Consider the following 24,930-nt stretch of genomic DNA (forward strand, 5'->3'; position numbering starts at 1 on the left):
AGGGAACTGTCACCTTGTCCGCCCGGCTTCTGCTGGTTTGCACCTGTCAAAATGAAGCACATGACCTATTTCAGTTTTACACACCCATAAAAAGCTTCTTACAAAGAAGGCACTGAACTAGGCAAGCCATTTTGTAATCTGCTTTTCTCCCCCTCATGATAGGTAGTAGTACATAGTTCGGCCACTATGCATATGGTGTCCTTTCTAAGTGTTGCCAGTATCCTACATTGTTGTGATGACCCACATTTTGGGACATTCAGGCAGTTTCCATTGTTTTCACAATACAATAACAGACACACTTCTTTTTTTTTTTTTTTTAAAGATTTTACTTATTTATTTGACAGAGAGAGATCACAAGTAGGCAGAGAAGTAGGCAGAGAGAGCGCGGGAAGCCGACTCCCTGCAGAGCAGAGAGCCCGACACAGGGCTTGATCCCAGGACCCTGAGATCATGACCTGAGCCGAAGGCAGAGGCTTAACCCACTGAGCCACCCAGGCGCCCCTAACAGACACACTTCAATAAATATCTTTGCATGTCTATCTCTGTATCCGTGGGGGAGAACTTCAGTATGATACATTTCTAAAGGTGGAGTTGGTAGGTCAAACAGCAGTCACATTCAAATAACTGGACATACCGCCAAAGCCCCCTTTAAAAGGTGTGACTGGAGTCGCCTTTCAACAGAAAGTTGAGTACTGTTGAGTACTGTATGCTCCTGTGCGGTGACAACGAGGTTGTCAATCCCTAATTTTTTTTTCTAATCAGATATTATATTGTTTCTTTAATTTGCTTTTCCTTACTTACTGGTAAAGATGAGAGCTTTTTCATTTGGTTATAAACAATTCATATTTTTTTCTGTTTATTGCCTGTTGCATCTTTCTACAGTTTTTTAAGATTTTATTTATTTATTTGTCAGAGAGAGAGCACAAGCAGAGGGAACAGCAGGCAGAGGGAGAAGCAGGCTCCCCGCTGAGCAAGGAGCCCCATGTGGGACTCAATGCCAGGACCTGGGATCATGATCTGAGCCAAAGGCAGAGGCTTAACCTACTGAGCTATCCAGGAGTCCCTCTTCCTACAGTCTTTCTACTCTGTTCTTCTTACTGCTTTGTAAAAGCTCTCTGTATTGTCTATTTAGTTAAATATTTCTTCCAGACTAATTTGTCACTTATTTTACTTAAGGTTAACCGTAAAAACGCTTTGTTACTTTTGTGTCATTCTTGAGGATTTTATGCAGGACTGTTAAAGAAACGGAAAAACAAAACAAGCACGAGTGAGCATAACAGGGTCTTACACAGTTCTTGCCATTTTGGTCCGTGTTCCCTCACATGTACTTCAAATCCCAGCCTCAGGTTTTTCCAGATGAACCATTGTGGGCAAATTTCCTAATCTCACTGGGCTTCGGTATTCTAGTCTGTAAAGTGGGAATAATAAACCTTGCTTTATAGGAACTTGGGGATACTTGTAGTTCTGGCTTTGGCTTAAGACGTTCCCTTCCCTTTCCCCGCAGTAGCCTCATGAATCATATCAGACCCAACAACTGGTTTCTTTGAAAATCGTATTAAAGAAACAAGGTGGTGGGAGCATGGTGGACGTGGTAAAATTAACACTGAGTACATACGCGCCGAGTGAGGAGTAGTGCTCTTACCTCGCAAGAACGCTCTATAGAGTGCTGTATTCCATGAGGACCAAAGAGCTCAAGGAGCTCAGTTTCCTGTGTCTCTAGTAGGAGCGTCTCACCAGGGAGCCATATGCCCGCCTCCCGCCCAGGTCGGTCCGACTCGCCGTTAACTGCGTGAGCGGAAAGCGACGCGGAACCAAGTGGTACGGCCTCTGATGTCTCCGGCTCCCTCAATTAAAGGCCAGCCTCCCTCCCGTCCGGCTTCCTCGCGGTGCCTTTTGGGAGTTGTAGTCAGACGAGCTAAAGCCCACTCCGGGGCGAGGCGAGACAAGACTCTAATTCCCAGAATGCCCCGCGGCGGGCGAATGAGTGCCGCGCCTATTCTTAGCTTCCCTACTTTTCCACTCCTTCCCCTCCTTTCCTTCTCTTCTGAATCCTCCACTCTGGACTCCTGTCTAGTTGTTTGTCCTTCTCCCCATCTTTTTCTCTCAATTTCCATCGTCCATTCTCCTATTCTCGGGAGCCAAGGCGAGACTTTAGCTCCGATTAAGCGACGACTTGAAACTCCGGGTGCACGAGGGGGGAGCGACACGGAGTGGTGGTGGGGGGCCCGAGAGAGAGGGGATGGGGGAGGTTTGAGAGTTGGGTGAGAGGCTAGGAGTAGGAGGGAAGTAGGAGAGAAGTTAGGAGACCCGACATGTCGATCAAGGTGAATGGGGTGAAGTCTTGCGGTGCAAAGAGGAGAGGTGGACTTAGATTTGGGAGACAAGGAGGAGAAAGGTAGTTCATTGTTGTGCCCGGTAGGACCTGTGGGTCCAAGAAACAGATGGGAAGGACTGACAGATTTGGAGCTCATGGGCTGATCTGACCAGGAGAGGGCAACGGAGAGGGGATTTGGCTTAAACAAGTGTCCTTGCAACCTAGGTAAAAATAAGACAAGATAGTGAAATAAAAAAAATGATTTTTCTAATATGGGACAATTAACAATTCTCCAGTTTGGAAATTGAGAGAAGACTGGAGTTGAGGCCAGAAGTGGGGCGTGGAGGCAAGAGAGAAGTGGAGGTGGGTCAGGTCTGGGAGAAAGGAAAGGAGATGAGTGACACAGAAGAGGAAATCTTAGAAAGGATGGGTTACTATGGGGGCCAGCGGATCTGGAATAGGAATGAGGTGAGGGATGATACTGGCATGGATTGTGGGGGTGCATTTCTAACTTTGCATCTCTCAGGTGATGGAGAGCACCCCCTCAAGGGGTGGACTGAACCGAGTACACCTACAATGCAGGAATCTGCAGGAATTCCTAGGGGGCCTGAGCCCTGGCGTATTAGATCGATTGTATGGGCATCCTGCCACCTGTTTGGCTGTCTTCAGGTAAGGACCCTCTTCATTGCAGGGACCATGTTGAAGAAGTGTAATGGGGCCTTCAGACTGGAATAAGTTATCATGAGTTGAAGCTTAGCCCTGGGGGGCTGGAAGACTGAAATGTGTCAGGCGAAAACAGATGGAGCTAGTGGGAGCAGCAAGACTGGTAGAGGTGTGGGGGGTGGAATGAGATGTTTGAGAGGTTGTTGAGGGCAGAGATGCAGATGAGGCAGTTTCTGATATTAACATTTTACCTGTACCCCCTTCCAGGGAGCTCCCCTCATTGGCTAAGAACTGGGTGATGCGGATGCTCTTTCTGGAGCAGCCTTTGCCACAAGCTGCCGTAGCCCTGTGGGTGAAGAAGGAATTCAGCAAGTGAGTCTCTGTTGCATGCTCAACCAGATACGGATTTCTCAACAACTAGCTATTCCAAGTGTTCCTTGGAACACTTCCAGGAAATGTTAATGGATACACCACAAAACTTGTATTTAAATAAGTTTGGGAAATTCTGTGTACTGTGTTTTTCCTTTTGGAAAGTTGTGATGTCTGCAACATGGTTCTAGTAAGGCATTGCCGTAAAGAAATTTGCCTTAAGAAGGCATTGTTTTTGCTGTGTGAAATGGTGTTTCAAGGGAAAACCAGTTCAGAAAAGGCAGACGTGGAGGCCTTTATGGGCCTCCTGCTTTTTGTTCTCCACACACCCCTGCTTCTGTTTCAGAGCTCAAGAGGAGAGCACAGGGCTGCTGAGTGGCCTCCGGATCTGGCACACCCAGCTGCTCCCTGGTGGTCTCCAGGGCCTGATCCTCAACCCCATCTTCCGCCAAAACCTCCGCATTGCCCTTCTGGGTGGGTATGTCACTTCCATCTTCCTAAGCTAGGCCAGGGGAACTAGTATTTAAACTGCTGGTTGGGGGGAGCCCCTAAGGGCCTCTCTGGAACCTTGTGGGCTTTACCTTTGGGAGCTCCTTTAGGAATAATTTGGATGAGATGTAGCTGCATGATGTAGGAAAGGAATGTCTCCCACTCATAGCCCATAGAGATGAAGGGGGAAAGAGGACAGAGGATCAGGCAGGGAACACAGGCAGGGTTCCTTACTCTTGGTCCATTCTGGCATAGGGGCAAGGCCTGGTCTGACGACACAAGTCAGCTGGGTCCCGACAAGCACGCTCGGGATGTTCCCTCACTTGACAAGTATGCCGAGGAGCGATGGGAGGTGAGGACTTGGGACTCTATGTCTCTGCTTGTGCTCCTATGTCTCGTGGCCCTTAGAGGCATTGTTCTCTCTATCCACTTCTGTTTCTCAGGTGGTCCTACACTTCATGGTGGGCTCCCCCAGTGCAGCTGTCAGCCAGGACTTGGCTCAGCTCCTCAGCCAGGCTGGGCTCATGAAGAGGTGAGGAAACCAGAGGTACATCAGATCCCTGCTAAACTGAGTATCTGGGGTGGGCTAGGCGTGCAGGCAGTTATGAGAAAGGATTGCTGAGTGGAGTATGGCCAGAGAGAAACAAAAAAATGTGAGAGGACAAGTGGGGATGGTGGCCTCTCACGGCGTATCTCTGCCATTGTCCCTGTCTGTGTCTCTAGCACTGAACCTGGAGAGCCGCCCTGCATTACCTCAGCTGGCTTCCAGTTCCTGTTGCTGGACACCCCTGCCCAGCTGTGGTACTTTATGTTGCAGTATCTACAGACAGCCCAGGTGAGGAGGCTATTTGCTGACATGCTCTGATCTTCTCAGGACCCACTGAGAGACTACCTTGCAGACTGTTCCCTGATCCCTCATTTTCTCCCTTCCATCCCTGCCCCTTTGTCTCTGCGCATTCCTCCCTAGAGTCGGGGCATGGACCTAGTGGAGATTCTCTCCTTCCTCTTCCAGCTCAGTTTCTCTACTCTGGGCAAGGTAAGCAGGGGGATGGAGCTGGGGACTTAAGTGGGCAAGTTGGTGGGTAGAGAGATGATAAGAGGAAATCAGGTTATGGGCAAAAGCGTGAAAGATAAGAATGAATAAAGCGTAGATGGGAAAAGAGGGAATGAGTGTATGAATTTGGGAAGGGGGAGAACGGGATGTTTTGATTCCAGTCAACCACTTCTCTTCCCCAGGATTATTCCGTGGAAGGTATGAGTGATTCTTTGTTGAATTTCCTACAACATCTACGTGAGTTTGGGCTTGTTTTCCAGAGGAAGGTATGCATACCCAGATACGTGGCTTCTAGGAAAGAGGCAGGGTGGTCTCTTGCCTTGGCCTTTAAAAAGGAGTGGGGTCTCAGATGGGAGTTACACTTATAATGAGTGTGGCCTAAGTGTAGAGTTGCTGAATCACTATATTATGCACCTGAAACTAATGTTACATTACGTGTCAACTATACTAAAAAAAGAGTGGGGTCTCAGGCGGCAGTAGCTAGAAGGGAGTTGCCAGGACTGAGTACTTAGGCCCCTTGGGGTTGTTAAATTGGGAGTTGAGGCTCTTGCCATCAGAGGGGTCTGGTGTCTCAGGCAGAAAGATGGTTAGGGACCCTGAGAGTGAGCCGGCCCTCTGTCTTTCCCTTCTGTCTTTTCCAGAGGAAATCTCGGCGTTACTACCCCACACGGCTGGCCATTAATCTCTCATCAGGTGTTTCTGGAGCTGGGGGTACTGCCCATCAGCCAGGCTTCATTGTCGTGGAGACTAATTACCGACTGTATGCCTACACTGGTGAGGCCAGACAGAGGGCCCCAAGCAGCAGATAGAGGATGGAAGTGGGGAGAGGGAAGGGAGCAGGAGGGAGTGCCAGTTTGTGTTATGTTTACCTGGCAGTTTACAGAGTTCTCTGGCATTCCTCATCATACTTGAAGGTCTTGAGGGAATTGGGGTGTGGGAATAGCCTTCTCACCTTCTCTTCCTATCCCTGGGCCAGAGTCGGAGCTGCAGATTGCCCTCATTGCCCTCTTCTCAGAGATGCTCTATCGATTCCCCAACATGGTGGTGGCACAGGTGACCCGGGAGAGTGTTCAGCAGGCCATCGCCAGTGGCATCACAGCCCAGCAGGTATTGCTACTTGGGGAAGGCAGGGGCAGGAAGATAGGCTGCACTTGAGCTATGGGGTACAGGGTGCTCATCTTATAGAAGGCTGATATCGGTTCTGTGAGAGTAGATAGTGGCGAGTTGTCTCTGAGCATAGACCATGGACTTGAAGAGAAGTCAAGGTTCTAAGCATCAGGAAAAAACACGGGAGTGGGGGAGGTATAGATTTGTGTCTCTACCACCAACCCCTTCCTAGCTGCATAAATGTCCTGGTTGCTTCACTTCTCTGAGCCTCATTTTCCTCATCTGAAAAATGGAAATAATAACAGTTCTCCCCTCACAGGGTTTGGGGAGGATTCAATGAGAGAATAGCAGTAAAACCTTTGGCTCAGAGCCTGTCATGCAGTAAGTGCTAAAAAAAATAGTAGTTGCTGCTATTTAAAAAAAATAAAAACAGGACTATCGAAAGGGCAAATGTGCTAGAGAAGAAATAGCAGACATAACCAGTGGGAACAGCAACTTGGGATGACAGCTGTACAGGGATGGCTTTATGACAGGCATATGGCTATGGATTTTTAAATAGCTGATATTCCAGTGACATTAGGTGACAGTTTAGGTACCTTTCCTGCCCTCTTACTTGAGCCCCTGATTCCATTCTTGTCTGTTTCCCTAGATCATCCATTTCCTAAGGACAAGGGCGCACCCAGTGATGCTCAAACAGGTAGCAAGCTGCTGGAGGCTGACAGTTCCTGGCACCTGGCGATGAAGTGATGGGAAAGAGAAAGGGACAGCCAAATCTGGGGAATGAGTAGAGGGGTGGGGTTGTCTGGGGCAGTATTCCTGAATCTTCACAGCCATTGCTTGCCCCTACAGACACCTGTGCTGCCGCCCACCATCACAGACCAGATTCGGCTGTGGGAGCTGGAAAGGGACAGACTCAGGTTCACTGAGGGTGAGTGGCTTCTGGTGGTTGATTCTTGGTCACTGGCCAGGGGAAGGACAGTTTAGTCTTGATGAACTGAAAAAGCTTTTCATGTATTTTATATTTTTATTGCATGAAATGGGAGAGAAAAGCTGGCAAGACACTTTATTTTGGGGGTGAGTGTGCAGTGGTAAATAAATTGTCTCAACTCTGGAATGTGGATTGAGCTAGAAGAGGGAAATTGGGAGCAATAATTAGAGTAATTTCTCTGTGGTGAGCATTAGTTGGTTTTTCTTACTGTGTTATATTGCCTTACTGAACATGGCTGGCTCACACTACTGTTAGGATGAGCTCTAGGACAGACAGGCATAGAGAATTTAGTTTTGTTTTTTTTTTTAAAGATTTTATTTATTCATTTGAGAGAGAGAGAGAGCACAAGACGGGCAGAGGGAGAGGCAGAGGGAGAAGCAGACTCCCCACTGAGCTAGTAGCCTGTTGTGGGGCTCGATCCCAGGACCTGGAGATCATGACCTGAGCCGAAGGCAGAGGCTTAACCATCTGAGCCACCCAGGCGCCCCGAGAATTTATTTTTTAAATTGTGTCTGGCAAGCCCAGACTACTGCCCTGAAGCTGCTCCGCAGGGGCCTCACGTTTTTTGCCCTTTCTGCCTCCCGGCTGCCCCTGCCCTGCGGACTCCAGGTGTCCTGTATAACCAGTTCCTGTCGCAAGTGGACTTTGAACTGCTGCTGGCCCACGCTCGCGAGTTGGGCGTGCTGGTGTTCGAGAACTCTGCCAAGCGGCTGATGGTGGTGACCCCAGCGGGGCACAGCGACGTCAAGCGCTTCTGGAAGCGGCAGAAGCACAGCTCCTGAGAGCTCGGGCTCCGGGTGGGGCGGGGTGGCCGCGGCCTCAGAACTCAGGTGTTTTTATTTACACGTCGGACTATTAATTGTTTAATAAAGTTGTGGAAATGAGCCACGCGGCCCCGGGCCGCTCCTCGCGAGGCTTCCTCTCTCCTTGGAGGGCCCGCTTCTTGCGGCGCCGGCAGCCATTGGACCGGAGGGCAGCGAATGGGGTCGAGCCGGCTACCGCGCATGCCCGGGGCAGGGCTCCGCCTCCCTGCGCCGTGCGGCTCGCGGGTCGCTTTCCGGGGTCGTAGTCGCTGCTTCGCTTGGCGCCTGGGGCCGCCGGGTTCCGTGGGATAGCGGCGGGCTAGCCCGGTGAGCGCGCGTCGGAGCTGCCTCCGGAGGGGTGGGAGGCGCAGCCGCCGGGATCCACGCGGTGAAGCGGTGCTACGGGCCGGGAGGGCCGGGAGGGCCGGGCGGGCCGGGCGGAATGGGCCCAGGGGTAGCGCGAGACTCCTTGCGGGTTTCGCTCTCGGGCGCCCTGAGGTCGACTGTCTCCCAGAATGCCTGAGTCCTTTCCCCGCCTGTGTGTTGGCGGTCAGCCACAGTCGCCGATGCAGAGGTTGAGGACGGCAGACTCCCGACACCATGCCCTCTGGCCCTCACTAGAAAGCGTTGTGTGGGAGGGGGTAAACAGAAAAAAGACCAGTGCTAGTAGAAGGCAGGCAGGGAATAAGGAAGAGGGTGTGACCCACGCAGCCACATCTCTTAATGTGCTCTATCTGGAACAGATCTTGGCCCTTTTCAAGCACTCCTGATGCCTCATTTGCCTTTGGGCTATTTTCGATCACCAGTCTGGGGGCTGAGGCCCTTAGAGGGCCTCCCCAGGTTCCGTGCCCTCTCTACCCACTCAAAGCCCCATGGATCCTCCATCTCCCGAAAGAACCATGAAGCCAAACAGAAGCGCCAGCGAAAGAAGCAGGCGGCGCTGGAGGCTGGGATAGCCCGACAGAACAAGGTTAGGGATCAGCTTGTCCTTGGTTCTTTGAGAAAACTTTGGACGGGGCTGGAAGAGACTGGTTGGATTCAGATGCCTGGCGTATGCTGGAAATTGTATTTCCCCATCCCCGCTTTTTGGTCATTCTTTCCAGTCACCTGCAGAATCCAGTAAGGCCTGGACTCCCAAGGAGGTAGTGTTGTATGAAATCCCCACGGAACCGGGTGAAAAAAAAGGTGATTAGGGAACTTGAAGGCCTATTCACTCACATGTTTGTTGCCCACTTGGGCTGCTGAAATGCAGCCCAGGAACAAAGTTCAGGACTTAGTGGATCTCTCCTCTGCTGCTGCAGATGTCTCCCGGCTTCTGCCTCCTGCATACAGCCCTCAATATGTTGAGGCTGCCTGGTACTCTTGGTGGGTGCAAGAGGGCTTCTTCAAACCAGAGTATCAGGTTAGTACCTGGAAGGGAGGGATACTAAATGGTCCCCAGGACAGAATGGCCATTGAGTTTGGGTGGGCACAACTGAGCCTCAGAGTCTAGAGCTTACAGCCAGCCTGCCCAATAAATGGGAGAGCTTGTCTTCACCCCTGGTGTCCAAAGGGTTTTCTTGGCAGGTTTTTCCTGTTACTTGTTGGTTTATCTTTCCTGCAGTTCTTTCCGCCTTGGGGACACCAGAGGGTACTATTCCCCCATGTAAGAGCCCAGGGCAGGTGGGGGAGTCGTCTCTTGCTCTTTGACTTTTCCACTTTATAGACCAAGCTGCCTCAGGCTACAGGGGAGACCTTCTCCATGTGTATCCCACCTCCCAATGTCACTGGCTCCCTACATATCGGGCATGCACTGACGGTGGCCATACAGGATGCTCTGGTGCGCTGGTGAGAGGGGTTGGGGATGCTTGCTTTCCTGGAGGGGAAGGAGGAAGTGAGGTAGTGTGGAAGCATCGAGAATAAACACGCAAGCTCAGGGGTTCACTTGAGGGTGTTTGTTTTGTAGGCACCGGATGTGTGGGGATCAGGTGCTGTGGGTTCCTGGCTCAGATCATGCAGGAATTGCTACACAAGTATGCATTTTGCCACTTTGCCCTTTTGTTGGGTGGAGGAGAGTTTTCCCAAAGTGATCCGATTCTCTGTTCATTTGCCTCCTAATCTTACTGTAGGCTGTGGTGGAGAAGCAACTGTGGAAGGAGAGAGGAGTGAGGAGACACGAGCTGAGCCGGGAAGAATTCCTTAGGGAGGTGTGGAAGTGGAAGGAGGAGTGAGTACGATGGGTGGAGGTGGAGGGGCCGAGGTGGCAGGCTTGGGCCCTGCTTCCCAGCCGTTCTCCCTGACTCGATGGGCTCTTCCCATTCAGCTCTAACCTTCCTTGGAGAGGGGAACTCTGGGTTCCTTTAGCTTTCAGCAGGGTCTCCAAGCTGTCTCTCTGTGTGTGTGTGTGTGTGTGTATATATATATATATATATATATATATTTTTTTTTTTTTTAAATGCACATATTTGTGGGTGTGGACATGTATGTATAATTTTTGTCTACTTACCCCGTGTTTCCTTACCTTTCACCATCTCTTCTACTTACCTATTTCTCCTCTCCATTTGCTTGAAATTACCCTCATTCTTACAGGTCTGTTACCACGTACCACTTTCTCTGTAAAGCTTCTTTTGGTTTTTCCCAAATTAGCTGCCCCCTTCTCTGTTACCATAGAACTTTGTTTTAAGTATACTCTACATCCAGTGTGGGGCTTGAACTCATTGCCTCGAGATCCAGAATCACGTGCTCCACCAACTGAGCCAACCAGGCGCCCATACCTTTACACTTATTTTAATGCCACAGAAGTTCCCTGCTGAGTTTGTGTGTCTGTCTTCGTTGGCTTCTAGAGGCTAGATTAATGCCATACTCTAATGCTCGGCATTGCCGGTAGTATCACTGGGCCTGGTACATAGTTGGTGCTCAGGACAAGTTTGCTGACCAAAATCTGTCTGGGCACAGGAAAGGAGGAGAGATCAGTGAGCAGCTCCAAGCTCTGGGGGCCTCCCTGGACTGGGACCGAGAGTGCTTCACTATGGATGCTGTGAGTGCTCCATGCCTTGCTCCCTGTGGGTATTGAGGCGGTGTCTAGAGACAGGTGTGGGCAGGCAGGATGCTGTGTGTGTTGGGGATACTAGTAGGGAGGGAATGCCTGGGTCCCTGAGTGGGGTGATGGGCTAAGAAGGGGCTGTTGGATAGAGACGCTGAGGTCATTTCCTAGGGCTCCTCGGTGGCCGTGACTGAAGCTTTTGTGCGACTCTACGAGGCAGGCTTGTTGTACCGGGGCCAGCAGCTTGTCAACTGGTCCTGCGCTTTAAGATCAGCCATCTCGGATATTGAGGTGAGGCAGAGGAGGAGGGCAGGTTGGGAGAGCTCCTAGGTGGGCAAAAAAAGCTCAGACTCTGCAGCCAGATGGCCAGGATTCACTGAGTCCTGCCACCAACCAGCCATGGGAACTCTGGCAGGGCACTAGCCTCTGTCACCCTCAGTTTCCCCAGTCAGTTAGGGCTGATGGAAATGCCTGTGTCAGGAGGGCGTCGTGAGAATTAAGTGAGAATTCATGGAAGGTGTTCAGCATGATACTGGCGCACAGTGTAAGTGCTCGATGAATGTTTCTGTAACTGTGACTGAATTGAGGGGGAGGTGGCTCCTGAATCCTTGGAGTGTCTTTAGATGGGCTGCAAGGAGCCCAGGGCAGGTGGGGGAGTGAAGATGGGAAGCCTGCAGAAAGGCTGCTCTCCAGCCCTGCTGCTTGGATTCCTCTAGGTGGAGAGCCGGCCGCTTCCTGGCCGCACGGAGCTTCGACTGCCTGGCTGCCCCAGCCCTGTGTCTTTTGGCCTCCTCGTTTCTGTGGCCTTCCCTGTGGATGGAGAGCCTGGTGAGGGTAATCCTCAGAAAGGTTGCCTGCTTATCTCTGCTTTCTTGCGCATGTGTTGGGTTGATGGGAAGGAACCCATAAACCCATTTCCCACGTGGCCTGGTGGGAGGCACATAAGGAACCTTGGGTAGTATTTGCGTTCTGGTGGGCATTTGTTCTGGGTATTCTGTGTCACGTGAGAAAAGTGCACGTGGTACTTGCCTGTCGGAAGCTTAGCATCATTCTACAGGAGGCTGCTACCCTGAAAGAGACAAAAAATAAATTCTGAAGTGTGATTTGAACAGTAAGTGCTTGGAAGAATTCAGAGAAAGCAAAGAAGGATTAGCTGGCATAGATGGAGAACGTTTCCCAAGGAAGGGCTGGTGCTTGCCCCAGAGAAAGCACAGCATTTGTGATTACGGTCTCGAGAACTCTCAGTGTTTTCTGGGCACCATGTAAGGATTCTGGTTGCTTTTATTCATGATCTACCTGTTTCTCCCGTGCACATTTTTGAGAAATTCCTTAACACCAGACAGCCTCCCAGGCTTCTGGTCATCAGCTTACATGGAAACCCCCGGCTCCTAATTTTCTCTAGTTGCTCCTGGGGCCCTGCTCAATCTTGATAGGTTCTCGCCTCCTCCCTTTTCTGGTTCCTCTGGCTCCAGTTATGAGAGTGAGGGGCCATGGCAATGACCAGTGTTGAGTGCTTGACTTTTGTCTTCAGATGCAGAGGTTGTAGTGGGAACCACAAGGCCAGAAACATTGCCTGGAGATGTGGCTGTGGCTGTTCATCCTGAGGACTCTCGATACATGGTAACACACAGTGTACTCTCTGCCACTCGCTTGTCTACCTCATAGCTTGCATTTCTTGTCCTTTTTTGATGGTAGCTCCTTCTTTCCTTCAGTTGCATCTTCCTAAGATTTTTCTCGTGTCAGCTCTCCAGTGTCTCTGACTATATGCCTTTCTTTTCTTGATGTTCTATTTTTTCTCTAGCTCAGTGGTTGATAAATTGTGGCCCATGGGCCAAATCCATCCCATTGCCTGTTTTTGTATGATATGCACTTGCCTGTTTACACATTATCTGCAACTGGGTATCATGACCTCACTGCTGCAGTGGCAGAGCAGAGGAATTGTGCAGAGACTGAATTTGCCTCTTGGTCTGCAAAGGCTTAAATACACCCTGGCCCCATAAGAAAAAGTTTACTGACCACTGCTCTAGCTCTTTACCTTCTGGTTTTCACCCTGTTATTCCCAGGGTTCTCACGCTCAGCCCAGACCTTTGCACTCCACATGTGTGCCTGTCCTTGATCTCGCTCCCTTCCTTTCAGCATTTGCATGGACGACAGCTTCGTCACCCCTTGACTGGGCAGCTTCTCCCCCTCATCACAGACTCTGCTGTTCAGCCACATGTGGGCACAGGTAGGTGGAGGTCACAGAAAGGCAAGGAGGCTGGGGATTCTGGAGGAGTGGGGAGCACCAGGAAGAGGAAAGGAGGGGAGGGAAGTCTCAGTGGATAATGAGATGGGAAGGAGGCATAGACCGAGAAGAGAAGGGAGGGGTGGGGGCATGGGCAATGACAGAACTGCTGGAAAAGGTGAGGGGTCAGTGCTCACGGTGGTTCTCCTCTCCCAGGGGCAGTGAAGGTGACTCCGGCACATAGCCCTGCTGATGCTGAGCTGGGGGCCCGGCACAGCTTGAGCCCCCTGAGTGTCATTGCAGAGGATGGGACCATGACCTCCCTCTGCGGGGACTGGCTGCAGGTGGTACTGGCCTCAGTGTCACCCCATTCTTTGGGCGCACTCTCTGCCTTTTCTCACCTCCTCCCCTCTCTCACTTTCTTATTTTTTTAGCAACCTTTACCCTCTATTGTTGCCATCATCTCCCCAGGGTCTTCACCGATTTGTGGCCCGAGAGAAGATTATGTCTGCGTTGAGGGAACGGGGCCTGTTCCGAGGCATCCAGAACCACCCCATGGTGCTTCCTATTTGCAGGTAACCCCATTTTAACTCTTTTTACGTAGGACTTCTCCAGGAAGGGAGTGAATAAAGCTGAAGAGGGCAAGAGGGTGGGCTCTATACGTACCCCTTTGCGAGGGAACAGAAGCTCTGTGTCAGTTTTATTTGCTGTTCTATTCTTGGTTCTGAGGGCCTGGCGTGTAGTAGTGTCCCATGTCCCTTGGGGGAAGAGCACAGAACCCAAGGAGCAGCACACTTAGCCTGTCTCTTTCTCAGCCGTTCTGGGGATGTGGTTGAATACCTACTGAAGAGCCAGTGGTTTGTCCGCTGCCAGGAGATGGGGGACCGAGCTGCGCAGGTGAGGCTGCAGTGTGCGGAAGGGGCCAGCGCCTTGGGTGGCGGGAACTCCCTGCAAACTGGAATGAAGAAACAGGGAGGCTGAGGCCTCCTGATCCATAGACCTCTGGCCCCAGCATTTGAGAGGATAGCTGTGGGATGGAGGCAGGGTGGCCTAGACGGGGCTGGCTCATCTCCCACTCAAACCCAGAAGCTCCTCAGGAGCCTTGGGAGATCCTTTCTGAGTAACAGCACCACCTCAGAGGCCACTTGTCCCATCCGGGAGGGTACAGGTGCAGGAAGCGAAGCACTGTCTAAGGGCCTTTTTCTCCAGGCTGTGGAGTCAGGGGCTCTGGAGCTTAGTCCATCCTTCCACCAGAAGAACTGGCAGCACTGGTTTTCCCAAATCGGGTAAGGGTGAGGGGAGTTCTGTGGAGGTGGGGTGGGGCAATGCCCTGCTTATGCCAAGGAGTTACTGACGTCCTTCCCGCAGGGACTGGTGTGTCTCCCGGCAGCTGTGGTGGGGCCATCAGATTCCTGCCTACCTGGTGGTGGAGGGGCACGTGAAGGTTGGTACGTGGAAGAGGATGGGAGGGCTGGGCATGGTGGAGGGAGAAATAGCCATATCACAGGAGTCAGAGGACTTCCAGGGCCAGTCCCAGCTCCCTGCCTTCCCTGGGCTTCATGCCCTTAGTCATGTCACCCACCATGTGGTCAGAGCTCCCGAGCTGGACCTTCTTCCTCCCACTGCCAGAGGGAGCCAGCCGTTCCTAGATCACGTGGGAGAATGTGAAACTCAGTGATGTTTCTTTCACACCTGGTGGGTGTTACTCTTCCTCACTCTCTCCACCCCTTAACTTTTTCTGTAGGGTGATAAAGGAGACTGTTGGGTGGTTGGGCGGACAGAGGCCGAGGCCAGAAAAATAGCTGCAGAACTGACAGGGAAACCAGGGGCAGAGCTGACCCTGCAGAGGGGTGAGTGTCTGGGTTGTGGAGGGCAGGGGTGGGAGGCTGGGCTGTTCGGGAGCAGATCCTGAGGTGGAGGAGGTGGTGTTGGGAAAGTTGAGAATGAGGCAGAGGGCCTGATAATGGTGTCTGCTTGGGGGGACGGGTACAGAGGTTGGGGGGATTGGGCTGGAAAGATGCACAGCAGTGGGCTTGCGGTTCCATCTGCCCCCATTCCCTGTTCTGTTTCCCAGATCCTGATGTCCTGGACACATGGTTCTCTTCAGCTCTTTTCCCCTTTGCTGCCCTGGGTTGGCCCCAAGAGGTGAGGCGGGTTGTGAGGAAGAGAGTGAAGGTGGGGATGATGAATTAAAGACCTTGCTCCCCCAAGAACCTTGAGGAGAGCTATAGGCACAGAGCTTGGCTTCTCATTGCTTCTCTTTTTCTCTAGACCCCAGACCTCGCTCGTTTCTACCCCCTGTCACTTTTGGAAACGGGCAGTGACCTTCTGTTGTTCTGGGTGGGCCGCATGGTCATGTTGGGGACCCAGCTCACAGGGCAGCTCCCCTTCAGTAAGGTAATGGCCCTTCAGTGCCCAGCCCCTCTCTTTGACCCCCCAGTTTTCCTTAAATCTTGTTCTCTCTTCTAACCCCGATTGTGCTGTTGTCTGTGGTCCCAATTCCTTTTTCCTGATTTACTAACTCCTCTAACCCCTGATGCACAGAGGCATCTTCCAGGGAAATCACCTCCAGGGAAAGGCTCCCCCAGCTCCTCTGCTGACTCCCTCCATGCCCCCAGGTGCTCCTTCATTCCATGGTTCGGGACAGGCAGGGCCGGAAGATGAGCAAGTCCCTGGGGAATGTGTTGGACCCACGAGACATCATCCATGGGGTGGACCTGCAGGTCAGGATGAAGAGTTTTGTGAAGGATGGCATTCGTGGGGGAGATGGGAGCTTGAGGAGAGAGGGGCCAGCTGGAAGGGATAGTGGCTGGGAGCCTTGTAGGGGCAGGGTCCCTGACCAAGGCCACTGAAGTCCTTACACATCCCAGGTGCTGCAGACAAAGCTGAGGGATGGGAACTTGGACTCCACAGAGCTGGCGATCGCGACTGCAGCACAAGTGAGTCACCAGCGTCTGCCTGTCTCAGCCTCAAGCTCATGGCTGCCGGTCTCCTGCGTAGCCCAGGCTTCTGGCCTTGCAGCTGCATAGACATCGGCCATACCTCCTCTCCCTCTGATTGCAGAGAAAGGACTTCCCTCATGGGATCCCTGAGTGTGGGACAGATGCCCTGCGATTCGCCCTGTGCTCCCATGGGGCCTTAGGTAAGCCTGGGCGAGGGAGGGGCTAGGGCTGTAGGCCCCACAATAGAGGGGTGGGCCAGGACTCCCTGTGCCTCTGCCACCCACGTGCACGCTCCCCCCTCCCTCTCAGGGGGCGACTTGAACCTGTCTGTCTCTGAGGTCCTGAGTTCCCGGCATTTCTGCAACAAAATTTGGAATGCCCTGCGCTTTATGCTCAATGCCTTAGGGGAGAAATTCGTACCCCAGCCTGTGGAGGAGGTAAGAGAATAAGAGAGGCTTGAAGGGCAGAATCATCAGGTGTCTGAGGGTTGAAGATGGGGTTTGGAGGGAAAGGAGATGGGAGTCCGTTATCCCGTCCTGAAGCCCCCTTCTGCCTGCAGCTGTCCCCCTCGTCCCCCATGGATGCCTGGATCCTGAGCCGTCTTGCCCATACTGCCCAGGAGTGTGAGCGAGGCTTCCTTGCTCGAGAGCTCTCACTTATCACCCATGCCCTACACCACTTCTGGCTCCACAACCTCTGTGATGTCTACTTGGTAAGTCAGACTGGGGCCACGGAGTTTCATTCCACCCTGCATACCTGCTTCCTGTTCCCCTTGAGATCGGGTTCCCTGGCAGAGAACTCTTTTTTTTTTTTTAAATGTTAAATATTTACAGAATCATTTTTTAAAAGGATTTTTTATTTATTTATTTGAGGGAGAGAGTGAAGGAGAGAGCCTGAGCAAAGGGAGTGTCAGAGAGAGAGGGAGAAGCAGACTTCTGGCCGAGCAAGGAGCCCGATGCAGGCCTCTATGAGGGACTCCATGCTGTTGCACTCCAGGATAATGACCTGAGCTGAAGGCAGATGAGACACTGAGACACCCAGGCGCCCCTCTGTCTTTCTGATAGGCAAAAACCTCAGTGCTTTGCTTTCAAAACTATGCAAACCACGCTGACAGTTTTATCCCCCTTCCCACCCCTGAGAATCCTGGCCATAGATTTCTACTTTTCATTTGCTCCAAAGTGTGTTCTGGGACAGCCAGTGGTGTCCAAGATGCTGTGTGCTCCTACCTGTGTTTACCCACAGCATTTTCCATGGGCAGGGCAGCAGATGCGTGGGAAAAGGATGTGGTTATGGCTTTGGCCTGCCCCCGACCCTATGGCTTCTTCCCTAGGAGGCTATAAAGCCAGTGCTGTCGCACTCGCCCCATCCCCCAGACCCCCTTCAGGTCCTGTTCTCCTGTGCTGATGTCGGTCTCCGCCTCCTCGCCCCACTCATGCCCTTCCTGGCTGAAGAGCTCTGGCAGAGGCTGCCCCCCAGGCCTGGCGGCAGCTCTGCCCCTAGCATCTGTGTTGCCCCCTATCCCACTGCCCACAGCCTGGTGAGTCCCATGGGAACGGGACCATGGGTGAAGGGGTGGGGAGCAGTCTTCTCTAAGGGTGTGGTGCTGTGGGGTCTCGGGTCTACTTTAGAGTCTTTAGGAGGATGAGTTGTTCCTGCAGAGCTGTGGCGGGGGTAGTCTTAGCCCAGTGGGCAAGAGCAGGACCACACTGCTGTGTGACCGTGCCTCAGTTCCCCATCTTTAGCCACGGTTATGATGAGGATTAGATGTTAGTCCTAGGATGGCCCCCAAATATCTGTGGTTTTAAGCTTTAATAATGTCGGAAGGGTAAATGCCGTAAACTCACCCCCAAGTGATTTAAAGTTTATGTAAATTTTCTTTTTTTTTTTTTTTAAGAGTTTTATTTATTTATTTGACAGAGAGAGAGCACAAGTAGGCAGAGAGGCAGGCAGAGAGAGAGGGGGGAAGCAGGCTCCCCGCTGAGCAGAGAGCCCGATGTGGGGCTCGATCCCAGGACCCCGGGATCATGACCTGAGCCGAAGGCAGAGGCTTAACCCACTGAGCCACCCAGGCGCCCCACTATGTAAATTTTCTTATGCTTATTTGGTTCTGTGAGTTTTGAGTAATAGAGTTTAAGTTCTAACTTACTTCTGGTCGTTCGCCTTTGATGAGAACAGTTAACAGATATCAACCACAGCCGCCAACTGAGACCTGCATAGGCAGTGCCCCAGGTTTTGCTTGAGTTGGTGAATTCTGTGTGTGGTGGGGAGGACAGATTCTGTTGCCCTAAGCAGACTGGGTTGTGCAGGTGTGGGACAGAGCCAGGAGAGTTGCTGCTGTGTCCCAGGAGCCTGCTTGTCAGCTCTGGGTCTTCATCTGCAGGAGCACTGGCGCCAGCCAGAGCTGGAGCAGCACTTCTCCCGGGTCCAGGAGGCTGTGCAGGCACTGAGGGCTCTCCGAGCCACATACCAGCTCACCAAGGCCCGGCCCCGAGGTGAGCTGGGTTCTGGGTCCCTAAGTCCTGCAGAAAGAGGGGGCTGGCAGAGGAGCATGGGGGAGCCTGGAGGGCAGAGTCCGAGTTAGGAGGTGCAGGATGGGCAGGGAAGCAGGATCTTGTGGTTTGACCCTGACAGTTTCCCTTTCTTCCTCAGTGCTGCTGCAGAGCTCAGAGCCTGGAGAGCAGGGCCTCTTTGAGGCCTTCCTGGAGCCCCTGGGCACCCTGGGCCGCTGTGGGGTCATGGGCCTCTTACCCCCAGGTGTTGCAGCGCCTTCCGGCTGGGCCCAGACCCCACTCAGTGACACCACTCAGGTGTACATGGAGCTGCAGGTGCCCAGAGGAGATTGGAGGAGGAAGGGAGGGATCGAAAGGATGTTGGGAGGAGGGCAAGGGGCAGGTTCCGTAAAAGTGAGGGGAGCTCCTAAGAATGGGGTGGACAGAGGTATTGGACAGGCTGCAGGTGAAGCAGAGCTGTGGGTGGTGCAGAGAGAAACTTGAACCCTCGCTGTTCTCCCGCAGGGCCTGGTGGACCCCCAGACCCATCTGTCTCTGCTAGCTGCCCGAAGACACAAGTTGCAGAAGCAGCTTGATGGCCTCATGGCCTGGACCCCATCAGAGGGAGAGGCGGAGACTAAGAGGCAGCAGAGGGTGAGGCTGGAGGCCTGACTCCCTGTAGGCACGTGGGCTGGAGGGTGTGGCCCTAATATCTGGATCCTCACCTGCTGCTCTTCTTGTCTAGCTTTCTTCCCTCCAGCTGGACTTGTCGAAGCTGGACAAGGCGGCCTCTCACCTCCGGCAGCTGATGGATGCATGTCCCGGCCCTGGGGAGCTCTGAGCGCCAGCTCACTCTTGGGGAGAAAAAAACCCTGCCTTTGGGGACAAACATCTGGCAGCTGTGGGCATTGATGGCGCCTCTGAGACCATGTGGCTCACCTCTCTCATTTCATAAATGGGGAAACAGATTGGCTTGGTTGGTGTCACTGGGTGTCCTCGAGATGCTGACATTCCTGCCCAGCCTCCCTCCTATGTAATCCCACCTGGAAGTTTAGGAGTGAGATAAACTTTTAAAATCCCAAACATTGGGGCACCTGGGTGGCTCAGTGGGTTAAGGCCTCTGCTTTCAGCTCAGGTCATGATCCCAGGGTCTTGGGATCGAGCCCCACATCGGGCTCTCTGCTCAGCAGGGAGCCTGCTTCCACCTCTCTCTCTGTCTGCCTCTCTGCCTACTTGTGATCTCTGCCTATGTAAAGATTTAAATAAAATCTTTAAAATAAAATAAAATAAAATCCCAAACATTACTGTCTGTGGTCCTTTTATCCCTCTTCCCCTAGTGGTGACTTTCTTGCATCTCAGTTGTTCCCTGAGACGTTGGTCTAGGAAATGAGGGGGGCTACTTCTTAGCCCTGGGCTCTGCTGCAGTGGAAGCGTGTATGCTGGTGGTGCCTGCCTCACTGGAAAAGAGAGGCACTTCCTAGGAGCATCTGGGTACAGTGACTTGGGTTCCACCTGCTTTGAATTATTGCTAGTGCCTTGGCTTCTGCTGGCCCTTCCTCCTCACCAGACGGAAGCTCCCCTGTTTCCTTGGCCTTATCTTGGGGGCTGCTGGAGAGGAGTAGGTACTTCCTGTAGGCCCGAGGGGCTGCAGGGTGCGCTGGGGCTGGAGTGCTGCTTCCATTCTGTGTCCGTGACACCACATATACGTCCCCACAGATAAAGACACCCACCCACCCACCGTGAACATCTCATGTCCTCCCCGTGGAATTCGGGGGCCTGCTTCTTACACGTCCAAGTTATATTCTGTCCAGCAGCTCCGAGTAGCTACTATTTATGGTGGGCCTATCAGGGTCTGGGTCTTCAGTGATGCCATGGAGAACCTCATGGTAGATGTTTGCTCCAGTTTGGAAATGAAGAAATGTCCTCCGAGAATAAAAACAACTTGTCCCAAATATCAACTGGGATTCAACCCAGTAAACAGGTGCAGTTCTTTTTGGCCACTATAAGCAAGCTTCATATAGAATGGTGGTGGCTTAGGCAAAGTGGACGTTTCTCCTGGGCAGAGGTAGGGCAGGGGTCTGCAGAAATGGAGGCCCACACCTCACTGAATCTGATTTTGTGCCATTCTGCTGCACTCCTTCCAACTTAGTGTCTAAGATCTGTTCCAGCTCCCATCCTCCCTCCCAACTCCCCTGGCCCCATCCCACCTAGAAGGAAGAGGGAGAGGAGAGGAGGGCAGCAGCTTCCTGTCTTTCCCCTTTGAACAAGTACTTCTTGAGTACTTACTACTGTGTGCTAGGCCCTATTCTGGACCCTTGGATTCATCAATGAGTGAAACAGATCTTTGCCCTTGTACTTTCATTCTAGTAAAGAGAACACATGTAAGTAAGTTCACTGCAGCGTGTCTGAGTCATAAATGCTATTGGGGAAAAAGCGGTAACGGGTGGGGAGCAGATTGTAGTATTAAGTAGGGGGTCAAGTAGAACTCATTGTGAAAGTGAGATTAAGCAAGGACTTGCCGGAGTTGTAGGAATTAGCCAAGTAGGATGTGTGGGAGGGAAGGGCCAGAGCAAAACTAAGACGCAAGCATTCCCTGAGTACTCAAAAGTGTAACAAGGAGACCAGTGTTGGGGGCAAGAGCAGGGGTAAATTCCATTGTGGGGTAGGGGGTTAGGAAGGCTTGAGGCAGACCATCTAGGGCTATGCTATCCAAAATGGTTGCCACTTAACTAATTAAAATTAAACACAACTAAACATTCAGCTCCTTGGTCACACTAGCCACATTTCAAGTGTTTGATAGCCACATGTAGCTAGTGTCTACCATATTGGTCAGTGCAGGTCAGTCTTGGAAGAGAGATTTTTGAGAAAAGAATCAGAAAATCACAGCCTGGTGATCCTGGGCCCTGAGATCTAGGAATCAGGTTAAGGAGCAGTTAGCTGTTTGCTCCTCCAGTCTTTTGGATATCCAGACATCCAGTCTCCCAGCTTGGTTAGGGCCTTATACCGAACCCATTGGGGCTCACCTGCCCACTGGTGCGGGCTAGGAGCAAGTCATGAAACACTGGGGCCCTTTGCGGCTCCCAGTTGCTTCTCTTCTAAGCTGCTGGTCCCAGGACAATTGCAGAGGAAACTAGAGGAATTTTGTTGCACAGTTTTCTTTTTTAAACTCCCCCATTTATACAGAGCCAGGCCTTCACCTCCCTCCAAAGGAGTCAGCATCTAATTTCACATGGTGATGGTGTGTAGGTGGGAACTATGATAGGCAGGAGTGAGGACTATGGAGAACAGGAAACGATTACATTAATACTCCCAAATGGTCAGGTTTGGGCTGCATGCTTGCATTTTGAGAGAGGTAGTAAGAAGTCAAGATAATCTTGGGGAGGAGTCAGATGAGTGCCTGTGTCAAGACTATCAGGAGAAGGAGGACCCTGGATTCCTGAGGGGACAAGGATTTATATGTTGGGACTAGGGTTCTACCTTAACCACCCTTACTGCTGATTCCTACTGATCTGACATGTGTCCTAAATGGCTGATGCATGTAATCCTCCCAGGAGTGCAAGCAGCAGGTACCATCAGTCATTCCCATGTTGCCCGTGAAGAAATGGAGGCACCAAGAAGGTAAGAAATTTACCTAGGACTCAAGTGCAGGCCTATGGGACTGAATGTCCTCAGAGTCAGCCAGTAGGAGCTCTGCTCCCCCACCCACCCCGTCCACCCCGCCCACCCTCTTCCCCACCACTTAAACCAGGCTGGCCATCTCCTCACAGGTGGAACCTCTCATCTCCCACGGGGACTGCCTCCCACCCCTACCTCCTACCCTAACTGACCTGTGCGGAGTCACACAGGTTCTGTCCACATTGCTCTCTGGGCTCCTGAGCTCCCAGCCCCAAAGCTGAAGCAGAGAGAGATGAAATGAAAATCTTGCTTAAGCTAAGGCATTTGTCTGGTGTCGGACTTGTCTGCTGCTGATGGCCCTCAAGTGACTTACCCTTGGTAAGCCTCAGTCCTCATCTGTAAATTTCAAGACAGCTGTGAGCATCGAAATGGGAAAGCATTGAGCCTGGAACAAAGTAAGAATTCCATACAGGCGGAGAGCCTGAGGGCTCAGTGGGTTAAAGCCTCTGCCTTCAGCTCAGGTCATGATCCCAGGGTCCTGGGATCGAGACTCGCATCGGACTCTCTGCTCAGCAGGGAGCCTGCTTCCTCCTCTCTCCTCTCTCTCTGCCTGCCTCTCTGCCTACTTGTGATCTCTGTCAAATAAATAAATAAAATCTTAAAAAAAAAAAAAAAACAAACTCCATACAGGCTTCTTTGCTTTATTTCTAGGTGTTATGAGGATCTCAGCTTGAAGTGTTAGTTCACGCACATGGGTATATGAGTGTGGTGTGTGTGTCCCCCAAACACTTAATTCCCCAGATTCTTTCTAGGCCTTTCACACTGGTGTTGAGGGACATGATGTCCATCCTGGAACCTCTCTGCTTAATAAGGGGGAGAATCAGAGATTTTGGTGTCCCAATTCCGTTTTTTCTTTCTTTCTTCCTTTCTTTCTTTCTTTCTTTCCTTTCTTTCTTCTTTCTTTTTTTAGATTTTATTTATTTATTTGACAGAGAGCATGCACACAAGCAGGGAGAGTGGTGGGCAGAGGGAGAGAGAGAAGCAGACTCCCTGCTGAGCAGGAAGCCCCATGTGGGACTCAACCCCAGGACCCCAGGATCATGACCTGAGCTGAAGGCAATCACTTAATCAACTGAGCCATCCAGGCGCTCCCAATTCCATTTTCCTGCTGGACCTCTGCTCATGAACACACAAAGGCAGGTCATTGAATTTACATTTACTGCCCCTCAGCAGGGTTAGGGCATCCCTTTTGTACCTTGGTGGCCAAATGCCTGGGCCAAGGGAGATACACAGGTTTCGACTATTCTCAGACTTTGCAGATGACGTGGAGTGGGGATCCTGCATGACGGAGGGTGACATTGGTCCCCGATGGGAGATGGAGGAGGAAGCAGAGCTGGGGGAGAGAAAAGGTTAGAGGGAAAGGTGTAAGATGGCTCCCACTCATCCCTTGGTGGTGGCCAAACATCAGCAGAGAGGCCCACAATGAGTCAGAAATACACTTTGAGGTCATGCAGCCCTCTCTCCCCTCCCAAAGAACTACCTTTTCGAGCAATTCCAGGAAGCTGGAGTCATAGGAGAAATTTGCTAGAAAAGAGTCCTTCAGCTTCAGCTGTAAAATCATTCCTGGCCCTAGGGATCCAAAAACAGAGTTTAGGGCCCAGTAATTAGGGTCATATTCCCTCAGAGACACACGTACCCCTTCCCCTACACCCTCCTACCCCCAGTTCCTCTTCCCTGACAATGGCCTTTCAGAACCTATCAATGCAGGAGTTCAGCCCCAGACTGAGAGCTCAGAACTGGGTGCCCTGTCCCTATCACCCTCCTCTTTGGCCTCTTCCTGCCATGAGCACCCAGGCCTCAAGCCATCCCGCCCTCACCTGTTCCCTGTGAGCTGCCCAGGAGAGTCAGGAAGAGAAAGAAGGGCATCCTGGCCCCCATTGTGGCCACCTTGCTTCTTGCTTCCCTGATGGAAGAGTTGTCTGAAGCTCTGGCTGGCCTCTCCTTACCAGGCCTGCCTTTCTACACTCCACTCAATCCTTAAGCCCAGGTGTTTGGGGAAAAATGGGAGAGGAAAGCTGGGTAACTGGATTTTCCAGTTTCCCCAATAAGGCTTGAGGACACAGGAGAGGGCCATTCAGTGGGTTGTTGAGGAAAATAGAAAGTTGTTCCCTTTCCTCAATCCTGTGCCCCCCTCTCCCTGTATCTGGAGACTTGAGGAGGGTGCCCAGTCCTACAGAGAGGGAAGTTAAGGAAGTGTCCCTCTCTAAGTGTCTGGGCCCCACCCAAGCCTGGGCCTCTCCTTGCTCTTTAGAGATTAATGATTAACTGCAATTAATTTCCATCATTCATGCCACGAAAGGGCTCAGGAATGTGGGCCCAAAAGGGAGGGGTAGATTACACCCAAGTTTCTTTCCAAACCCAGGTATCCTGCTCCCCGAGGCACAGCGGCTTTCTAGATGAGAAATCTGGGTAAGAGGGAGCCTTCATCTTTGAATGTTTTGTTTTGATTGTTCTAAAACATCTGCTCAGGTGGAAACACAAGTTTCATCAAATATCCTCCCACCCCCTGCCTTATGAACACTCATCCTCCCAATCCACAGCTATATACGCAGGCATTCTGAATGATGAAAACAAGTACAAATATGGAGGGAGAGTTTGGAGCCCATCTAGTTTACCATCTTTCATTACAAATTAGGAAACCAAGGCCCAGAAAGGGCATATGACTCACTAAGGTCACATCACAGGTTTGCAGCAGAGAGATTAGAACCCACCCCTCCATATGCCAGACATAGGGACAAGCTCAACAGATTGACACACTGGTCAAATAAGCCCCCAGAACACATAAAAGCAC

The 24,930-nt window shown here is 51.8% G+C and overlaps 3 protein-coding genes and 1 long non-coding RNA gene across 11 annotated transcripts; 2 read left to right on the forward strand and 2 right to left on the reverse strand.

Moving 5' to 3' along the window:
* Positions 1–1,970: 1,970 nt before the first annotated feature.
* On the forward strand, positions 1,971–7,883 carry GTF2H4 (general transcription factor IIH subunit 4). Of its 4 annotated transcripts, none has more exons than XM_032847356.1 (14): positions 1,971–2,216; positions 2,841–2,983; positions 3,245–3,349; positions 3,693–3,824; positions 4,091–4,187; positions 4,279–4,367; positions 4,559–4,670; positions 4,803–4,871; positions 5,072–5,155; positions 5,531–5,663; positions 5,866–5,996; positions 6,646–6,693; positions 6,846–6,924; positions 7,594–7,883. In XM_032847356.1, exons 2-14 carry the CDS (start codon positions 2,844–2,846, stop codon positions 7,764–7,766), a joined length of 1,392 nt encoding a protein of 463 aa, XP_032703247.1. In that variant the 5' UTR covers positions 1,971–2,216; positions 2,841–2,843; the 3' UTR covers positions 7,767–7,883. The 4 variants fall into 4 exon arrangements, with proteins under 4 accessions (XP_032703247.1, XP_032703246.1, XP_032703245.1 ...); XM_032847355.1 differs by having other exon boundaries at positions 1,971–2,213; XM_032847354.1 differs by having other exon boundaries at positions 1,971–2,185.
* A 186-nt stretch (positions 7,884–8,069) lies between these two features.
* On the forward strand, positions 8,070–19,547 carry VARS2 (valyl-tRNA synthetase 2, mitochondrial). 5 transcript variants are annotated; one of them, XM_032847350.1, is made up of 30 exons: positions 8,070–8,114; positions 8,531–8,757; positions 8,891–8,972; positions 9,089–9,189; positions 9,493–9,614; positions 9,733–9,799; positions 9,896–9,993; positions 10,722–10,803; positions 10,981–11,100; positions 11,526–11,643; positions 12,341–12,429; positions 12,946–13,036; positions 13,250–13,377; positions 13,505–13,608; positions 13,849–13,930; positions 14,243–14,319; positions 14,402–14,477; positions 14,778–14,883; positions 15,108–15,178; positions 15,305–15,430; positions 15,652–15,756; positions 15,904–15,972; positions 16,097–16,175; positions 16,285–16,412; positions 16,535–16,687; positions 17,306–17,512; positions 18,356–18,467; positions 18,625–18,800; positions 18,990–19,118; positions 19,210–19,547. In XM_032847350.1, exons 2-30 carry the CDS (start codon positions 8,557–8,559, stop codon positions 19,303–19,305), a joined length of 3,195 nt encoding a protein of 1,064 aa, XP_032703241.1. In that variant the 5' UTR covers positions 8,070–8,114; positions 8,531–8,556; the 3' UTR covers positions 19,306–19,547. The 5 variants fall into 5 exon arrangements, 4 of the variants coding, with proteins under 4 accessions (XP_032703241.1, XP_032703242.1, XP_032703243.1 ...); XM_032847351.1 differs by lacking the exon at positions 8,070–8,114 and having other exon boundaries at positions 8,228–8,757; positions 11,526–11,637; XR_004381375.1 differs by lacking the exons at positions 8,070–8,114; positions 18,625–18,800 and having other exon boundaries at positions 8,227–8,757; positions 19,210–19,325.
* LOC116860970 lies at positions 13,902–15,684 on the reverse strand. Its single transcript, XR_004381377.1, has 3 exons — positions 15,600–15,684; positions 14,616–14,678; positions 13,902–13,988 (listed from the first exon to the last, which is right to left on the reverse strand). It is a non-coding gene; the product is annotated as an uncharacterized LOC116860970 (long non-coding RNA).
* Positions 19,548–23,279: 3,732 nt separating the features above from the next.
* On the reverse strand, positions 23,280–24,128 carry SFTA2 (surfactant associated 2). Its single transcript, XM_032847210.1, has 3 exons — positions 23,957–24,128; positions 23,620–23,708; positions 23,280–23,472 (listed from the first exon to the last, which is right to left on the reverse strand). The coding sequence occupies exons 1-3, from the start codon at positions 24,015–24,017 to the stop codon at positions 23,386–23,388; spliced, it is 237 nt and encodes a 78-aa protein (XP_032703101.1). The 5' UTR covers positions 24,018–24,128; the 3' UTR covers positions 23,280–23,385.
* Positions 24,129–24,930: the final 802 nt, after the last annotated feature.

This window comes from Lontra canadensis, unplaced genomic scaffold (genome assembly GCF_010015895.1).
Source record: "Lontra canadensis isolate GAN:19392208 unplaced genomic scaffold, GSC_riverotter_1.0 scaffold186, whole genome shotgun sequence".
NCBI classification, from domain to species: domain Eukaryota; kingdom Metazoa; phylum Chordata; class Mammalia; order Carnivora; family Mustelidae; genus Lontra; species Lontra canadensis.